A 17,790-nucleotide genomic window follows, 5' to 3' on the forward strand; every position below is an offset into this window, starting at 1 on the left:
GATGTTGGACATTGGATCTGGAGCGTAGTCGACTTTCTAAACCATCGCAAAGGAGTTCCATTAGGTCAGGCCAGTTCATTTCAGGAATGTTTCTGTCCACAAACCAATGTCCCCCAACGCTAGGGGGTCGCTGCAGTCAGTATGTAAGGTCTGTCTGACCGTGCGTTAAGCGGGGTTCCTCCACGCTTCCAGTTCCTACAGTCACGTCGCCGCTAGTCTACTTGGCCAGCCGCCGTGGCCGAGCGGTTTTAGGCGCTTCGGTCTGGAACCGTGCGTCCGCTACGGTCGCAGGTTCGAATCCTGCCCCTGGCATGGATGTGCGTGATGTCCTTAGGTTAGTTGGGTTTAAGTAGTTCTAAGTTCTAGGGGGCTGATGACCTCAGATGTTAAGTCCCGTAGTGCTCAGAGCCATTTGGTAGTCGACTTGGGCAGTTTTAGAACGGTTTAAACACCATTACGGGTATCAGGTGACATTAAATGATTAGCTCACGTTCGAAGTCACTGAGTTCTCCTGAGGGACCCTTCCGCTGTTACTGCCTTTCTGGCAACAGAATATTCTTCGCCTCCTTTTGCCTGGCGCCCTCATGACATTTAGAAGTCAATTTTGCATAGAGGCGTCCGATTACTTTCGATGAAAGAGCATTTATGCCATACGTTATTCATTTTGAGTCTGTGCAGTTAGCCGAACATAATACAGGGTGTTACAAAAAGGTACGGCCAAACTTTCAGGAAACATTCCTCATACACAAAGAAAGAAAATATGTTATGTGGACATGTGTCCGGAAACGCTTACTTTCCATGTTAGAGCTCATTTTATTACTTCTCTTCAGATCACAGTGTCCGGAAACGCTTACTTTCCATGTTAGCGCTCATTTTATTACTTCTCTTCAAATCACATTAATCATGGAATGGAAACACACAGCAACAGAACGTACCAGCGTGACTTCACTTTGTTACAGGAAAAGTTCAAAATGTCCTCCGTTAGCGAGGATACATGCATCCACCCTCCGTCGCATGGAATCCCTGATGCGCTTATGCAGCCCTGGAGACTGGCGTATTGTATCACAGCCGTCCACAATACAAGCACGAAGAGTCTCTACATTTGGTACCGGGGTTGCGTAGACAAGAGCTTTCAAATGCCCCCATAAATGAAAGTCAAGAGGGTTGAGGTCAGGAGAGCGTGGAGGCCATGGAAATGGTCCGCCTCTACCAATCCATCGGTCACCGAATCTGTTGTTGAGAAGCGTACGAACACTTCGACTGAAATGTGCAGGAGCTCCATCGTGCATGAACCACATGTTGTGTCGTACTTGTAAAGGCACATGTTCTAGCAGCAGAGGTAGAGTATCCCGTATGAAATCATGATAACGTGCTGCATTGAGCGTAGGTGGAAGGAAATGGGGCCCAATCAAGACATCACCAACAATGCCTGCCCAAACGTTCACAGATAATCTGTGTTGATGACGTGATTGCACAATTGCGTGCGGTTCTCGTCAGCCCACACATGTTGATTGAATCGAGGAAGTACAGTACATACTGACGAAACTAAAATGAGCTCTAACATGGAAATTAAGCGTTTCCGGACACATGTCCACATAACATCTTTTCTTTATTTGTGTGTGAAGAATGTTTCCTGAAAGTTTGGCCGTACTTTTTTGTAACACCCTGTATATACGTTTGATTGCTCATACTTGGTTACGTGTCCATGCGCTTCATTTCTCTTTAGCTTACCTTGCTTACTTCTTCCAATAACTAAGGAACTTCGGCCTGAATGTAAAAGGCTGTCTTCAACAGATACGCGTCCGGTCAGAGTGCTAGCCGCGGAATAAATTTTAATCTTTGAAATTAAGGCAGTAGAAACGATGATGTACAGTTCCCTAAGTCAGACCTGCGGCAACAGCTTGTATTAAGTTTCAAGTGCTTTGGCATAGGACGTAAGATGCTGTTGATTCTTCCAAATGAATTAAATTAACCGCAGCGAAATGAAGGCAGTTAATGAATATGAATTCAATGAAAGGAAATGATGTGAAATGAAATGAGTAAAAACCCTGTACAGTCATGATGAACTTTAAATGTTACGAACGAAATAATCGTTCATATTTTCAATTGTCACATGTTAATAATGTCTATGGGAGGTTATACCATACAATCTTCCTCCTTTCTTCTTTAATATTCGGGGTTTTTCTATGAGTATTTTATAAAGACAGGACATAAAACCTCAGCGCATAAACTGAAAATTAGGGGACATAATTGTGAAATTATTCTCTAATTGTATGAATGAGAGTAGGAACTTAAGTCTGGGAGAGAGTCGTTGTAAAAGTTAGTCAAGGAATCGCTATCGGGTGAAACGTAACGGATTATCGGAGCAGTTTCAGATTTTCGAAAAGGGGATGTATGCCCAAAATTAGTTACTATTGGTAGTCTGTCGAGCTGTGGAAAGCACACAGCAACAATGACTCGTACTCCCCAAGGAAGTAATAATTTACGGAAAGCCGTCGAACGTCTAACGGCAATAGGAAGCTGGACTGGCTTCGAATGCTGCAGACAGTACCAATCCGCAGTGAAGGTTGATCCGGCTTCACGTTATGCGGCTGAGTGAAAGCCTAATTGAAGTCTTCGGAAGGTGCCTTCCGCCTGATTCGCCACGGAGTCGGGCTTCCGCAGGCGCCCATGTTTCACATCGCCGCTTCCGCATAGGCGCGCTTCCGCTGAGAACGCGATACGGGCTCTGCGACCCACATGTTGCGCGCCCCCGCGCTGCAGGAAAGCAGGTAACCTCTCGCGAAAAGGTTGCGAAAGCACACCGAGCACTGTGCGTGTACGTCTAGCTCCGCAGCTGAGATATTCGGTATCCTGGTGGTAAAGAGACTGGTTTTCTGTGGTACACTCCAACTGCTTATCTTATGGACGTTAGAGTTTGGGTCAGATATATCCTAGGTTTTTTGATCGAATTTTTGAGAAGAGCGAAAACACGAATGCCTATCAGTTACACAATGGGGCACCAAACTGACAGCGTGACGTCTGGTTTTGAAAATAAAAAGTTAACAAAGAAAAAATAAAAAAAATAATTTCTTCAAAGTAATCAGGTAATAAAGAAAAACTTAATTAGTGAGTTCAGGAAAAATTGAAACATTTCGCAACCAACTTCTGATAGCTATGTAAACGAAGTGTCAAAAACTTCATCTCTTAAACGCCTATCTGTTTTATGCACGAAAAATTACAGTGATTCGATATTTGACTAGCACGCTTTCTCAACAAAATTTGGAAAGAAAATAATTTTGAAAAATATCTGTCAAATGTATTACTCAATAATTTTTAAAAGTAAAAAATAAGTAAAATAGAGAAACTCCTGTTCCTCCTTTGAATGATACGTAAAATAATTCAGACAAATCATTTCACAAAAAACTTGAAGAACTTTTTCAGTTTTTTTATTTATGGGTTTTCAAGGGAGTTATTTTGCTCTTTAAGCTTGAAAGTTATTTGCTCTGACTCGATCGTTCGTTCGTTCATGACCGTAAAAATGTTTTCCTGTTTTTCACTCAAAACTGAATAGGCTGTCCTCTGTTATAAAAATGTTGAACTGTAATTAATATTGCAAACAGCGTGTCTCAGTGCACACAGTTTCATAAAGACAAAAGTAAATGGCGTTCACAGAGCAGGAAATTAAAATCAAAACTGTTACTCAAAAGCCACTACCAAAATCAAATTGTACACTGCCGCCCCCTCCCTCCTCCCACATAAAAATGAAGCACTGAAGTTACGTAGCAACGCTGTGAAACACACTGTTTAGTGGCCCATTAACGATCTGTGTTCCAAAGGAAATGCTTAGAATTTTCGAAATGGAAACGTGGGATAAAAAACGAAAGAACGAACAAAATATGAAAGGAATCTCACCTGAAAAATTACAGCATAATCAGCAGCAACAGCACAGCACCAAGAAATTGCACCAGCTAAAATGTGCTAAAGTAAAAGTAAACTACTCGGAAAAAGACTGGGATGACTTTTTCATAGTCCAAAAAATTCTTACTTGAAATGAAAATACTAATCAGCTCATTATAATGACAATTCTATGTTTTAAACTCTTATTTCACAAGACCATAAAACTCACAGAAGACCAGAATCTTTTACTTTCTTTTCAAAAGCCTTACAAGAAAATGCTTTTACGATTAGGCAAACTGAAATGAATACGATTATGCAAAGTGAAATGAATTAAACTGAAATGACCCAAACTGATGTGGCTAGGTTGACCTTCCCGTTGCAAAAATCACTAACGTTATTCATGATGAGGTCCCATACTCCGAGGAGCGTAGGGGACGATGCGGGAGATTCGCACCTCCGTACTACGCAAGGTCCTAGCGGAGGTTGTTTGCCATTGCCTTCCTCCGACCGTAGTGACGACGAATGATGATGATGACACAACAACACCCAGTCATCTCGAGGCAGGGAAAATCCCTGACCCCGCCGGGACTCGAACCTGGGACCGCGTGCGCGGGAAGCGAGAACGCTACCGCAAGACCGCGAGCTGCGGACCCATATAAAGTATCACAATTATTATTCTTAAGGAGTTTGGAAATGTCCAAGGGCGCAAAGTTAGCTATTTGCTAAATAATTAAATGAAGTGATTTCAAAATAAAAAAGGGTACCAAGTTTGAAGTTTAACGTCTTATCAACATCGAAGTTATTACAGACGAACGTCAAGCTTGGTTTGAACTATAATGTGGAAGGAAATAGGTGTGATGCCAGACGAAACGACCAGGCATTAGCCATAAGTGATGTAGCACAACAGAAAACCTGGGAGAACAGGGATAGGGATCTCACTTCTTCCGTATGCGAATCCGGTGTCTTAGGCCCTCCAACATCTAGCTAGACTGTACCATGTGACTGTGTTGTATCGCGTAGGGTGGTGTTAATTTTTTATATTACGCGATGTAAGGAAGGTAGAGAATGAACCTCTTTTATACCTTCTAGTTCTGATCAAAAGTATCCGGACATTAATGAGAAATTTCCACTTTTTGCCTTTATGACGCCTTGGACACTACTGGGGATACTTCCAATGAGGTGTCTGACTGATTGTTGGAGGAATGTCAGTCCATTGTTCCTTAAGAGCTGAAAACAAAGAAAATATCATGTTGGACGCTGAAGCGAAGTCGGCGTTCTAACTCGTCCCGAAGGTGTTCTATTGGATCCAGGTCGGAAGTTTCGGCAAGAGTGTCCATTCCTGGAACGCTGCTGTCCACAAACCATTGCATCACAAGTGTTGCTTTATGACAGGGTACATTTTCATGCGGAATTATCACCCTCCGCATTGTTCGACGGTCCCTGTCCGTCAGAGCATGAGGTCTGTATGGTCTCGGTTTAGCTGCGGTTCTTCCTTCGCGTTTCCGGTTCATAATCCCACCATGAACAGTGGACTTAGGCAGTGTCTAGCCCGCGTGACAGAATCACCCTTTACCCCGGCGGGTCCACCTTTCATGACATCTAGTTGTCAAATTCAGCATTACACAGGAAATTCCAAATACTTTTAATCGTATGATGTATATCAATACACGTGGTCTAGGGGTAGCGTCTTTGATTCATAATCAAAACGTCATCGGTCCCGGGTTCGATCCCCGCCACTGCCTAAATTTTGATAAATAATCAGCATTGGCGGCCGAAGACTTCCGGCATAAGAAGTCAGCCTCATTCTGCCAACGGCCTTGTCAAAGAGGGCGGAGGAATGGATTGAGGTTCAGGGCACTCTCTTGTCCTAGGGGTGGGAAATTGCCCCTAAAGGCGGAAGAATCAGCAATTATCAACGACATGAGGATGCAGAAGGCAATGGAAACCACTGCATTAAAGACACGTAACGTGTAACCACAGGACATGTGGCCTGTAATAGAAGAAGTGTCATGATGATCTCTCCATTGGCAAAAGATTCCGGAATAGTCCCCCATTCGGATCTCCGGGAGGGGACTGCCAAGGGGGAGGTTACCACGAGAAAAAGACTGAATAATCAACGAAAGGATAACGTTCTACGAGTCGGGGCGTGGAATGTCAGAAGCTTGAACGTGATAGGGAAACTAGAAAATCTGAAAATGGAAATGCAAAGGCTCAATCTAGATATAGTAGGGGTCAGTGAAGTGAAGTGGAAGGAAGACAAGAATTTCTGGGCAGATGAGTATCGGGTAATATCAACAGCAGCAGAAAATTGTATAACAGGTGTAGGATTCGTTATGAATATGAAGGTAGGGCAGAGGGTGTGTTACTGTGAACAGTTCAGTGATCGGGTTGTTCTAATCAGAATCGACAGCAGACCAACACCGACAACGATAGTTCAGGTATACATACCGACGTCGCAAGCTGAAGATGAACAGATAGAGAAGTGTATGAGGATATTGAAAGGGTAATGCAGCATGTAAAGGAGGACGAAAATCTAATAGTCATGGGCGACTCGAATGCAGTCGTAGGGGAAGGAGTAGAAGAAAAGGTTACAGGAGAATATGGGCTTGGGACAAGGAATGAAAGAGGACAAAGACTAATTGAGTTCTGTAACAGGTTTCAGCTAGTAATAGCGAATTCCCTGTTCAAGAATCACAAGAGGAGGAGGTATACTTGGAAAAGGCCGGGAGATACGGGAAGATTTCAATTAGATTATATCATGGTCAGAGACAGATTCCGAAATCAGATACTGGATTGTAAGGCGTACCCAGGAGCAGATATAGACTCAGATTACAATGTAGTAGTGATGAACAGTAGGCTGAAGTTCAAGACATTAGTCAGGAAGAATCAATACGCAAAGAAGTGGGATACGGAAGTACTAAGGAATGACGAGATACGTTTGAAGTTCTCTAACGCTATAGATACAGCAATAAGGAATAGCGCAGTTGGCAGTACAGTTGAAGAGGAATGGACATCTCTAAAAAGGGCCATCACAGAAGTTGGGAAGGAAAACATAGGTACAAAGAAGGTAGCTGCGAAGAAACCATGGGTAACAGAAGAAATACTTCAGTTGATTGATGAAAGGAGGAAGTACAAACATGTTCTGGGAAAATCAGGAACACAGAAATACAAGTCGCTGAGGAATGAAATAAATAGGAAGTGCAGGGAAGCTAAGACGAAATGGCTGCAGGAAAAATGTGAAGACATCGAAAAAGATATGATTGTCGGAAGGACAGACTCAGCATACAGGAAAGTCAAAACAACCTTTGGTGACATTAAAAGCAAAGGTGGTAACATTAAGAGTGCAACGGGAATTCCACTGTTAAATGCAGAGGAGAGAGCATATAGGTGGAAAGAATACATTGAAAGCTTCTATGAGGGTGAAGATTTGTCTGATGTGATAGAAGAAGAAACAGGGATCGATTTGGAAGAGATAGGGGATCCAGTATTAGAATCGGAATTTAAAAGAGCTTTGGAGGACTTACGGTCAAATAAGGCAGAAGGGATAGATAACATTCCATCAGAATTTCTAAAATCATTGGGGGAAGTGGCAACAAAACGACTATTCACGTTGGTGTGTAGAATATATGCGTCTGGCGATATACCATCTGACTTTCGGAAAAGCATCATCCACACAATTCCGAAGACGGCAAGAGCTGACAAGTGCGAGAATTATCGCACAATCAGCTTAACAGCTCATGCATCGAAGCTGCTTACAAGAATAATATATAGAAGAATGGAAAAGAAAATTGAGAATGCGCTAGGTGACGATCAGTTTGGGTTTAGGAAAAGTAGAGGGACGAGAGAGACAATTCTGACGTTACGGCTAGTTATGGAAGCAAGGCTAAAGAAAAATCAAGACACTTTCATAGGATTTGTCGACCTGGAAAAAGCGTTCGACAATATCAAATGGTGCAAGCTGTTCGAGATTCTAAAAAAAGTAGGGGTAAGCTATGGGGAGAGACGGGTCATATACAATATGTACAACAACCAAGAGGGAATAATAAGAGTGGACGATCAAGAACGAAGTGCTCGTATTAAGAAGGGTGTAAGACAAGGCTGTAGCCTTTCGCCCCTACTCTTCAATCTGTACATCGAGGAAGCAATGATGGAAATAAAAGAAAGGTTCAGGAGTGGAATTAAAATACAAGGTGAAAGGATATCAATGATACGATTCGCTGATAACATTGCTCTCCTGAGTGAAAGTGAAGAAGAATTAAATGATCTGCTGAACAGAATGAACAGTCTAATGAGTACACAGTATGGTTTGAGAGTAAATCGGAGAAAGACGAAGGTAATGAGAAGTAGTAGAAATGAGAACAGCGAGAAACTTAACATCAGGATTGATGGTCACGAAGTCAATGAAGTTAAGGAATTCTGCTACCTAGGCAGTAAAATAACCAATGACGGACGGAGCTAGGAGGACATCAAAAGCAGACTCGCTATGGCAAAAAAGGCATTTCTGGCCAAAAGAAGTCTACTAATATCAAATACCGGCCTTAGTTTGAGGAAGAAATTTCTGAGGATGTACGTCTGGAGTACAGCATTGTATGGTAGTGAAACATGGACTGTGGGAAAACCGGAACAGAAGAGAATCGAAGCATTTGAGATGTGGCGCTATAGACGAATGTTGAAAATTAGCATGAGGGAATGACTTCCATGGTACTAGAGGGAGCTGTAGAGGGCAAAAACTGTAGAGGAAGACAGAGATTGGAATACGTCAAGCAAATAATTGCGGACCTAGGTTGCAAGTGCTACTCTGAGATGAAGAGGTTAGCACAGGAAAGGAATTCGTGGCGGGCCGCATCAAAACCAGTCAGTAGACTGATGACAAAAAAAAAAAAAAAAATCAATACGAAGGATCGAAGGAGACAGTGAGTTGTACCTTTTTTTTTTATACGAGTGGAGCACCATCAGCAGCGTCACTCAGCCTCACGCGGTGAGTCATTGTGGAATGATGCGGAATTTGGCTCCATATATTTCCACTTAGTTTGGTAGTTAGACTTCTCCTATTGTCTTCACGCTAGTGGCAAAATGTTGTGCCACAACACGAAAAATGAACGTTTACCATCGTCGTCGGGGTGTTACCGACGGAGCGGGACCATAGTTTAGACAAATTTAAAATGCGTTCCAGCTTTAGCCTCAACTCATTTTTAGGTAAACCACGAAAAACCAAGGTCAGGGTTACTCGATGGAAATATAAAGTCCCCATTTTCGGAATACAAGTGTGAGTCTCACATACATTGCAACCAACATTTTATTTCCATCTGCTCAGCTCCGGGTACGATGCGTAGGTGACCGCAGCTACAGAATTATTTTTTTCCCCCCACACTGGTTATGATCCTTCGAGTCAAAGCTTTTGATTCACGCAGTTCACAAAATATGTGACTAGAAACGAGCGACGAATACATATTTGAATTATACAGCTAAGAACTCTAAGATATAATGAATAACTCTTGTACACGTGAAAAGAAGTAGTCCACAAGAAAATCACTAAAATAAAATTTGAAATTTTTTTTTATTTTCATTTGAAGGTTATTGACAAGTCAATTGCAAAGCTTTTCGCTGTATAATATTAATTAGTAAATGATCCATTTACTTTGAATTGGTTCATATTTTAACTGCATGAGGGTTGCATAGAAAACGGAGTTAAATTACGAGGCCTGTGAGATACATAATGTACGAGGATGATGTAGTAATCCTTTCTGGTCATCATGTTCAGAGCTAAGAATAGGTTTCTTAAGCAAACAATTCACTTCGAAATATACCACACCACGTAACAATGAACCAAAATATCACACACGAATGGAACTGAGCATGAGGCCAAAATAAAATGTTACTTCAAGCTCACATACTTTCCGAATGGGTTAATGATTTGGTCTCATCGATGTAACAAACGGTTACCGGAGCAGCACACCCATACTAATCGTACCAAGCAGAAAAGAAGAGTAGAGATACACATCGCTTAGACGTCGAAGTCACTGGAGAGGAAACTCAGTCAACCCGTTAAGCTACAGAATGGTTTTTATAGCTTGATAGTAATTACATATCAGTATGCAGTCTTTGGGAATAATAATGAATAAGACTGTATTATAAGACTATAGTGAGTTATGGGGTACTAAATATTCACACCAGTGAACCAGGAGCATATAGCTATTACATAGAAGTTCCTGTGGAATATATATTTACCATTGTAACTTAAAGAGAAGCAAGGTTGGCAAAGGGTGTTTATGGAGTCCAAATCTTAATAGCTGGATGAATCATTAGAACCTCCCGAATGTGTATCTTCTCTATTGTGCAACATTTTTCGATATGTTTCGTTGTGAGGTGTGGGTGACAATACGTAAATATTGTTTGCCCCATATCGGTCAAAATCCGAGTGGGGCTGAAGTGGATGGATGTAGAATCTTAATCGCCTTTAGTACTAGAAACCTGAACGAAATTCTATGTTCTTCTTGCTCCACGCCACTAACATTTAATTTGCAGCGTCTACTGATAACGTGATTGCTTCCGTTACTAAACTGCGAAACAGGACAGCACAGGAGACAGAGCGAGCGAGAGATAGATAGATAGATAGATAGATAGATAGATAGATAGATAGATGGAGAGAGAGAGACCAACTTCTTTTCTGTTGCTAGTTGTGGTTGTGTTACAAAATATTTTAGTGTTCGCCTACACTTAAAAACTGTTTGTGTTGTCGATGAGGAACTAAAGCTGTGGTGTTTCTTTATTTCAGTGGGTACGGCGGCGAGCACACGTGTATCACCTACGACGCCGTCAACCAGGCGTATCTCCAAGCGAGGAAACGCATCAGTAAGTATAAATACGGCGCTATCACTCAGTGATGCAAGGTGACAAAATGTTTATGACTTTGGATTTTTCGCAAAATGCAGTGAGCGTAAGATGAGCAAATATCTGTCTCTATCCATACTCATCGTTGTTCCTCTATTTTCGAACAGCGGGTCTTTCTTCCAGTAGTCTTGTAATAGGGCACATTTCACATTACTCATATGTAATGAAATACCCAGTTAGACTAGTATTTCTCCTATACTTACAGATTTCCAATTATTAATCCTAGAGCCCTCTTTCGTATTTTCGCTCGCAAATATATTCTGGGCGTTACCGTTCGTTTCATCAACTACGAGCTACAGTATGTCACCTGTAACCAGTAGCCTAAAGAAACCCATTGTCGTATTTCCAGCAGAATTTATCTGCAAACATTCCGCTTTTGTAAACGGATGATACTGCATCCCGTGTGGTTCTTCATGCCAAGTCGCACCTAGTTTGCTTACTTCTGCGAACGCAGGTTCTTTATCGTCGGCTATTTCTTCATTATTGTCGTCCGTATCGCCTGATTCCGAACTGTCGCGAAACATATTCGACAGTTCTACTTCCACACTGTCATCACTACGGTATGTTTCTGCATCTCCAAATTCCAGCCACCCTCCTTTGGTTCGTACCCTCTGAACTCAACATCACTAAAACACCCAGTAAGTCATGGTCAGTATATCGTTCACTCTTCCTACTCTTTGTAGGGTTAGAAGACCTCGGTGTTGGTTGATTCGCCGCCATTGCAAACAATGCGCAACACAGACGACTAAAGACGAAAACACAACTGCAGACAGAAAAACGTTACGTGATATTTCGTTGGTTGCTTGTACTAACACGATTGCACAGCCGAACAAACTAAAATGAGTACTCAGCTAGCGAACGCGCTGCTTATAAGCGTCGGCCGCACTGGCGTGTTGATTGCGGAGCGAACGTGTTAAGAGTGCAACGGGAATTCCACTGAGGAGAGAGCGGATAGGTATGAGAGGGAAGATCTGTCTGATATGATAGAATAAGAAACTGGAGTCGATTTGGAAGAGATAGGGGACCCAGTACTAGAATCAGAATTTAACAGAGCTTTGGAGGACTTAAGATCAAATAAAGCAGAAGGGATAGATAACATTCCATCAGAATTTCTAAAATCATTGGGGGAAGTGGCAACGAAACGACTATTCACGTTGGTGTGAAGAATGTATGACTCTGGCGACATACCATCTGCCTTTCGGAAAAGCATCATCCACACAAATCCGAAGACGGCAAGAGATGACAAGTGCGAGAATTATCGCACAATCAGCTTAACAGCTCATGCATCCAAGTTGCTGACAAGAACAACATACCGAAGAATGGAAAAGAAAATTGAGGAGGCGCTAGATGACGATCATTTTGGCTTTAGGAAAGGTAAAGGCACAAGAGAGGCAAATTCTGACGTTGCACTTAATAAGGTAAGGAAGACTAAAGAAAAATCAGGACACGCTCGTAGGATTTGTCGACCTGGAAAAAGCGTTCAACAATGTAAAATGGTGCAAGATGTCCGAAATTATGAGAAAAATAGGGGTATGTACAACAGTCAAGAGGGAATAATATGAGTGGACGACCAAGAACGAAGTGCTCGTATTAAAAGGGTGTAAGACTTCGCCCCTACTGTTGAATCTGTACAGCGAGGAAGCAATGATGGAAATAAAAGAGAGGTTCGGGAGTGGAATTAAAATACAAGGTGAAAGGATATCAATGATACAATTCACTGATGACATTGCTATCCTGGGTGAAAGTGAAGAAGAATTACATGATCTGCTGAACGGAATGAACAGTCTAATGAGTACAGAGTATGGATTGAGAGTAAATAGAAGAAAGATGAAGGTAATGAGAAGTAGCAGAAATGAGAACAGCGAGAAACTTAACATCAGGTTTGATGGTCACGAAGTATATGATGTTTAGGAATTCTGCTACCTAGGCAGTAAAATAACCAATGACGGACGGAGCAAGGAGGACATCAAAAGCAGACTAGCAATGGCAAGAAGGGCATTCCTGGCCAAGAGAAGTCTACTAATATCAAACATCAGCCTTAATTTGAGGAAGAAATTTCTGAGAATGTACGTCTGGAGTACAGCATTGTATGGTAGTGAAACATGGACTGTGGGAAAACTGGAACAGAAGAGAATCGAAGCATTTGAGATGTGGTGCTAAAGACGAAAGTTGAAAATTAGGTGGACTGATAAGGTAATGATGAGGAGGTTCTGCGCAGAATCGGTGAGGAAAGGAATATGTGGAAAACACTGATAAGGAGAAGGGACAGGATGATAGGACATCTGTTAAGACATGAGGGAATCACTTCCATGGTACTAGAGGGAGCTGTATAGGACAAGGACTGTAGGGGAAGACAGGGATTGGAATACGTCCAGCAAATATTGAGGATTATATAATAGAGGATTATATAGGTACGCCCTATACTGAATTATTTTAACAACAGAATGCGTCAGGTGTTTTATCCAGGCAGGGATCAATGATTCTTTGGAGGGGACGATTGTCATTTAGACAATATATAAAGAACAACAGCTATAAATATGGCATCAAATTGTACATTCTAAATAATCTAGACCGTTTCGTAAATGAATGCGCTGTGTACTCGGGGATGCGTGGTGATATGGAGGGAAAAGGGCATGCTGAGAAGATAGTATTACATTTGTTGGAAGAAAAGCTGCATGTTGGACATCGCGTTTACAAGGACAATTTTTACAACAGGTTTGCTTTAGCTAAAACCCTGTTGAATGCAAAAACACATTGCACCGGGACACTAAGGGTAAATAGGAGAAATACACCTAAAGACGTGGTATGGGCAAAACTGGGGAAAGGAGATACTATTGCACGATATTCGGACGGCGTAATGATCGGCAAGTGGAAGAATAGGCGAGAGGTTTCCTATATTTCCACAGAATATCCTAATACAATGGGATGTGTGCCGAATGCACGCCAGCAAGTAGTCTCGAAACCACTGCTAATTATCAGATATAATAGGTGTATGTCTGGGACCGATACGCAGGTACAGATTTTGTCCTATTATTTATGTGAACAAAAGACTATCCGCTGGCCAAAGAAACTATTCTTCCATGTGGTTGACATGCTAATGTTCAATTCACATTACCAATATAATAAATACTCAGGGCATAAAATGACATGTGTGATTATAGAATACAAATAATAAAGGGAGTTCTTCCATTTCCTATTTATTTCATTCCTCAGCGACTTGTATTTCTCTATTCCTGAGTTTTCCGGAACATTTTTGCGTTTCTTTCTTTCATCGATCAATTGAAGTATTTCCTCTGTTACCCATGATTTCTTCATAGTTAACTTCTTTGTACCTACGTTTTTCTCCCCAACTTCTGCGATGGTCCTTTTTAGATATGTCCACTCTTCTTCAACTGTACTGACTACTGAGCTATTCCTTATTGCTGTATCAACAATCTTAGAGAACTTCAATCGTATCGGGTCATTCCTTAGTACTTCCGTATCCCACCACTTTCCGTAGTGATTCTTCCTGACTAATCTCTTAAACTTCAGCCTACTCTTCATCACTACTATATTGTGATCTGAGTCTATGTCTGTTCCTGGGTACGCCTTACAATCCAGTATCTGATTTCGGAATCTCTATCTGACCATGATGTAATCTAACTTTTCCAAGTATACCTCCTCCTCTTGTGATTCTTGAACAGAGTATTCGTTATTACTAGTTGAAGCTTGTTACAGAACTCCAGTAGTCTTTCTCCTCCCTTATTCCTTTTCCTCTATCAGTCCTAACTGATAGGGATCCATATAGATGAACAATACGATGACAGCTTTTGCCACTATCTGTTTTATTTGGTCATTCCACTGAAGGTCGCTCTGGATAGTTACGCCTAGATATTTTACGGCAGACGCTGTCTCCAGCTGTTTGTCATCAATTAGCTGTACAGTAGTGGGTTTCTTTTCCTGTGTATGCGCAATATGTTACATTTATTTGCGTTCAGAATCAACTCCCAGAGCCTGCAACATTCATCAGTTCTCTGCAGGTCGTTCTGCAGATTCTTACTATCTTCTGGCGTTGCTACTTTGGTGTAGACAACTGCATCATCTGCAAACAGACTTAAAGAGCATCCGACGCTTTCTACTAGATCATACATATATTGTAAACAGCAACGGTCCTATCACACTTCCCTGTGTTACTCCGAATATTACTTTTACATTTGTCGATTTAGTTCCGTTAAGAGCAACATGTTTAGTTCTATCTATAAGAAAGTCTTCTATCCAATCGCAAGTCTGCTCCGATACTCTGTAAGCTCGTATTTTTTTCATAAAACGGCAATGCGGAACAGTGTTAAATGCCTTACTGAAATCAAGGAACCCCGGCATCAACCTGAACGCTGTTGTCCACTACGCTGTAGATATCATGGAGGAACAGAGTGAGCTGAGTTTCGCTGGAGTAATATATCTCGGCTCCCATGGTTCATTATAGATATTTCAGTTGTACCACAGTTGATGCATTAATAATGCATATGAAATAGTTAGCTAAGAACTTTACATTTAATTACTTGTCCCTGAGAGGCAACTCTGTCATAATCATTGCTGGTTCCGGATTGTCAGGCTCTGGCACTTTGGGAACATACGAACCCGACCGTTTAATCGTCCTCTTACGTTAGCAACTTGGGGATGATATTTGTTCAGTCCAAGAACACAATAGTTTGCACTGTCTGGTATTTGCTCGTTTTCATGCAGTAATCAAAGTTGTGAACGACACATGTTTTGTAATGTCCACCTGAGATATTTTGGTTATTTTGATCTATGCCTTCTCTTTCCATTGTATTTCCGTCGCCTGCTAAATGAAAATAATCTTTTCTCCTCTGCTGGAATTAATTTCATCCCCAATGGTAGATCTTACTAATCTCATTTGTTTCTGAGGGATTAGAAACTGATATGTGGTCAGTGTGAAATTCATCCAAACCAGCACCTGGAGACAGGCATATGATCATCTTCACGAGGCCTTTCATGTGCCGACGAAATGCCTTAGGATCACATGCTTTGAACAGACAGTATCCAAACCTGCTGACCTTTCGGTGTCACTAATACCCTTAGCCATTATTTTATCTTCCAGGCAGCTTTTTGTTTAAAAAAGTCAGGGGTTTGTGACAGCGTACATCAAAGTTCACGAATGCATTCGCTTAGCTTACAATACACATTGACGAGTATGGATCTGATACGTAAGATTTGTTTGCCTTCTCACTGTTCAAACAAAAAGATACACGACACTGGACCTGTAGCTGCTAGTAGCTAATCAGTTTTAAGTTTGTCAAATCTGTGAGCAAAGCTTGTTACATCACGTGGAACATGTTACAAATCACTTTCGTGACAGACTTCTGGAGTACAGCTAGGAAGAGGATTGGATTTTCAAACTGTACTTGAATTGTCTTCATTCTTTTGTTTTGCGTGTTAGGAGGATTATCCTGTAGCTAAGAGCCATTGGAGAAAAAAGTAGGAATGTTTAAAATATTGTGCAGTGTAATTATTCCTTGAGAACTGTGCTTATTACATGCCGTTAATATAACAGGCGTAAAATAAGTGTATACAATCTGTTAGAGAGTTTAGAGCACATAAACAAATCGCTTTCTTTATACGATAACAATGTCATAGGCGCACCGTTTCATTGAAGAAGTTGACGCTAGTGTTTTTGGAGACAGTAATTAAACCGCCAAGTGATGATAATATTGTTTTAGAGAAGATGCTGAAAATTTTATCCGTTTTCATTAACGCAAAACTTGGATCAACGTGCTATGGGTTGTCTAACATGCTCAAAACAGCCAGGGACTTAGCGAGTAATGACTGCCGATTCAGCCAAACGGGCAGTCAGCTCTTCTAGAGCCTAACAGTGTGTCCTGTGCCACAGACTTCATCTCCCTGCAGAGAAAGACAACTATAAAGGTCGGGAGAACTTTTATGTAAACACAACATAACAAAGAAAAATAATATTTACCTAGAGATATGGACATTGAAAAGTTACCATTCCTAACAGTAAGATGTAATTTTATCGCATATCAGATTTCAGTAGCAATGTGTTACATACCATACAAAAAAAAAAAACTGTGAACGTATGCCTAAGAGAAATCCAACTCCAAACCCTTCAAGCGGATAAACGGTGTACCAATGACATTTGTGTCACATTAAAATCTTTCTCTCCTCTAAATGTCTAATGGCTCTGAGCACTATGGGACTCAACATCTTAGGTCATAAGTCCCCTAGAACTTAGAACTACTTAAACCTAACCAACCTAAGGACATCACACACACCCATGCCCTCGGCAGGATTCGAACCTGCGACCGCAGCAGTCCCGCGGTTCCAGACTGCAGCGCCAGAACCGCTAGACCACCGCGGCCGGCTCTAAATGTCTAGATATTCATCATGCGGCAGTTTAAACACCGGCTCTGAACATAATTACAAGGATCCCAAAGACCCCTTGTGAGGAAACGGTGGACATGTCACACTTTCGTCGCACAAAAAATTGTTTGTGTTTATCTTCTCTCAAAACACTAAAATTTTATATACGTAGTTTTGTACACCGTGTACGTCAATTTAATCTTCAGTGAGATTGTTTGGAGAGAGTATTAATTTTAACAAATCTCCTGTTTCGTAAGCAGTCATGTAGCAGCTCTTAGTCTGTTAGACTACTTCCTTCGGTATTTCTAGTCGTTAGAAATAGACATAAATAAAATGGCTCATCATCAGACACCATCTCGTATTTTTTACAAACTATGACAAATGATTCACTAGAATTATGACATCAAGTTTGGCTACTATTCAGTGGGAGTGTTCCAGGTAGTTGTTCCAACTCTAGCTCCGTATTGCTGTCTTGGTTTTCACCCTCATACTCGCAAGATGTCCTTAATAGTACATGCTTCACGATATTATAGAGGTGTTTTTGGAACATTGTAACAGTAAACATAAACTTGAAAGTAGTAGGCCGTCATAGAATGGTTTGCAGCATTTGCCACCAGCCGTACGTCACTCTCAGTCGCCTAGTTC

At 41.4% G+C, this 17,790-nt stretch overlaps 1 protein-coding gene across 1 annotated transcript in view; it reads left to right on the forward strand.

Moving 5' to 3' along the window:
- LOC124795499 (chorion peroxidase-like) overlaps positions 1-17,790 on the forward strand; it is a 244,959-nt gene that overhangs the window by 150,235 nt on the left and 76,934 nt on the right. The window contains exon 3 of the mRNA XM_047259556.1: positions 10,655-10,731. Coding sequence (XP_047115512.1) covers positions 10,655-10,731 — 77 coding nt within the window. The remainder of the gene's footprint in view (positions 1-10,654; positions 10,732-17,790) is intronic.

This window comes from Schistocerca piceifrons, chromosome 1 (assembly GCF_021461385.2).
Source record: "Schistocerca piceifrons isolate TAMUIC-IGC-003096 chromosome 1, iqSchPice1.1, whole genome shotgun sequence".
Lineage (NCBI taxonomy): Eukaryota > Metazoa > Arthropoda > Insecta > Orthoptera > Acrididae > Schistocerca > Schistocerca piceifrons.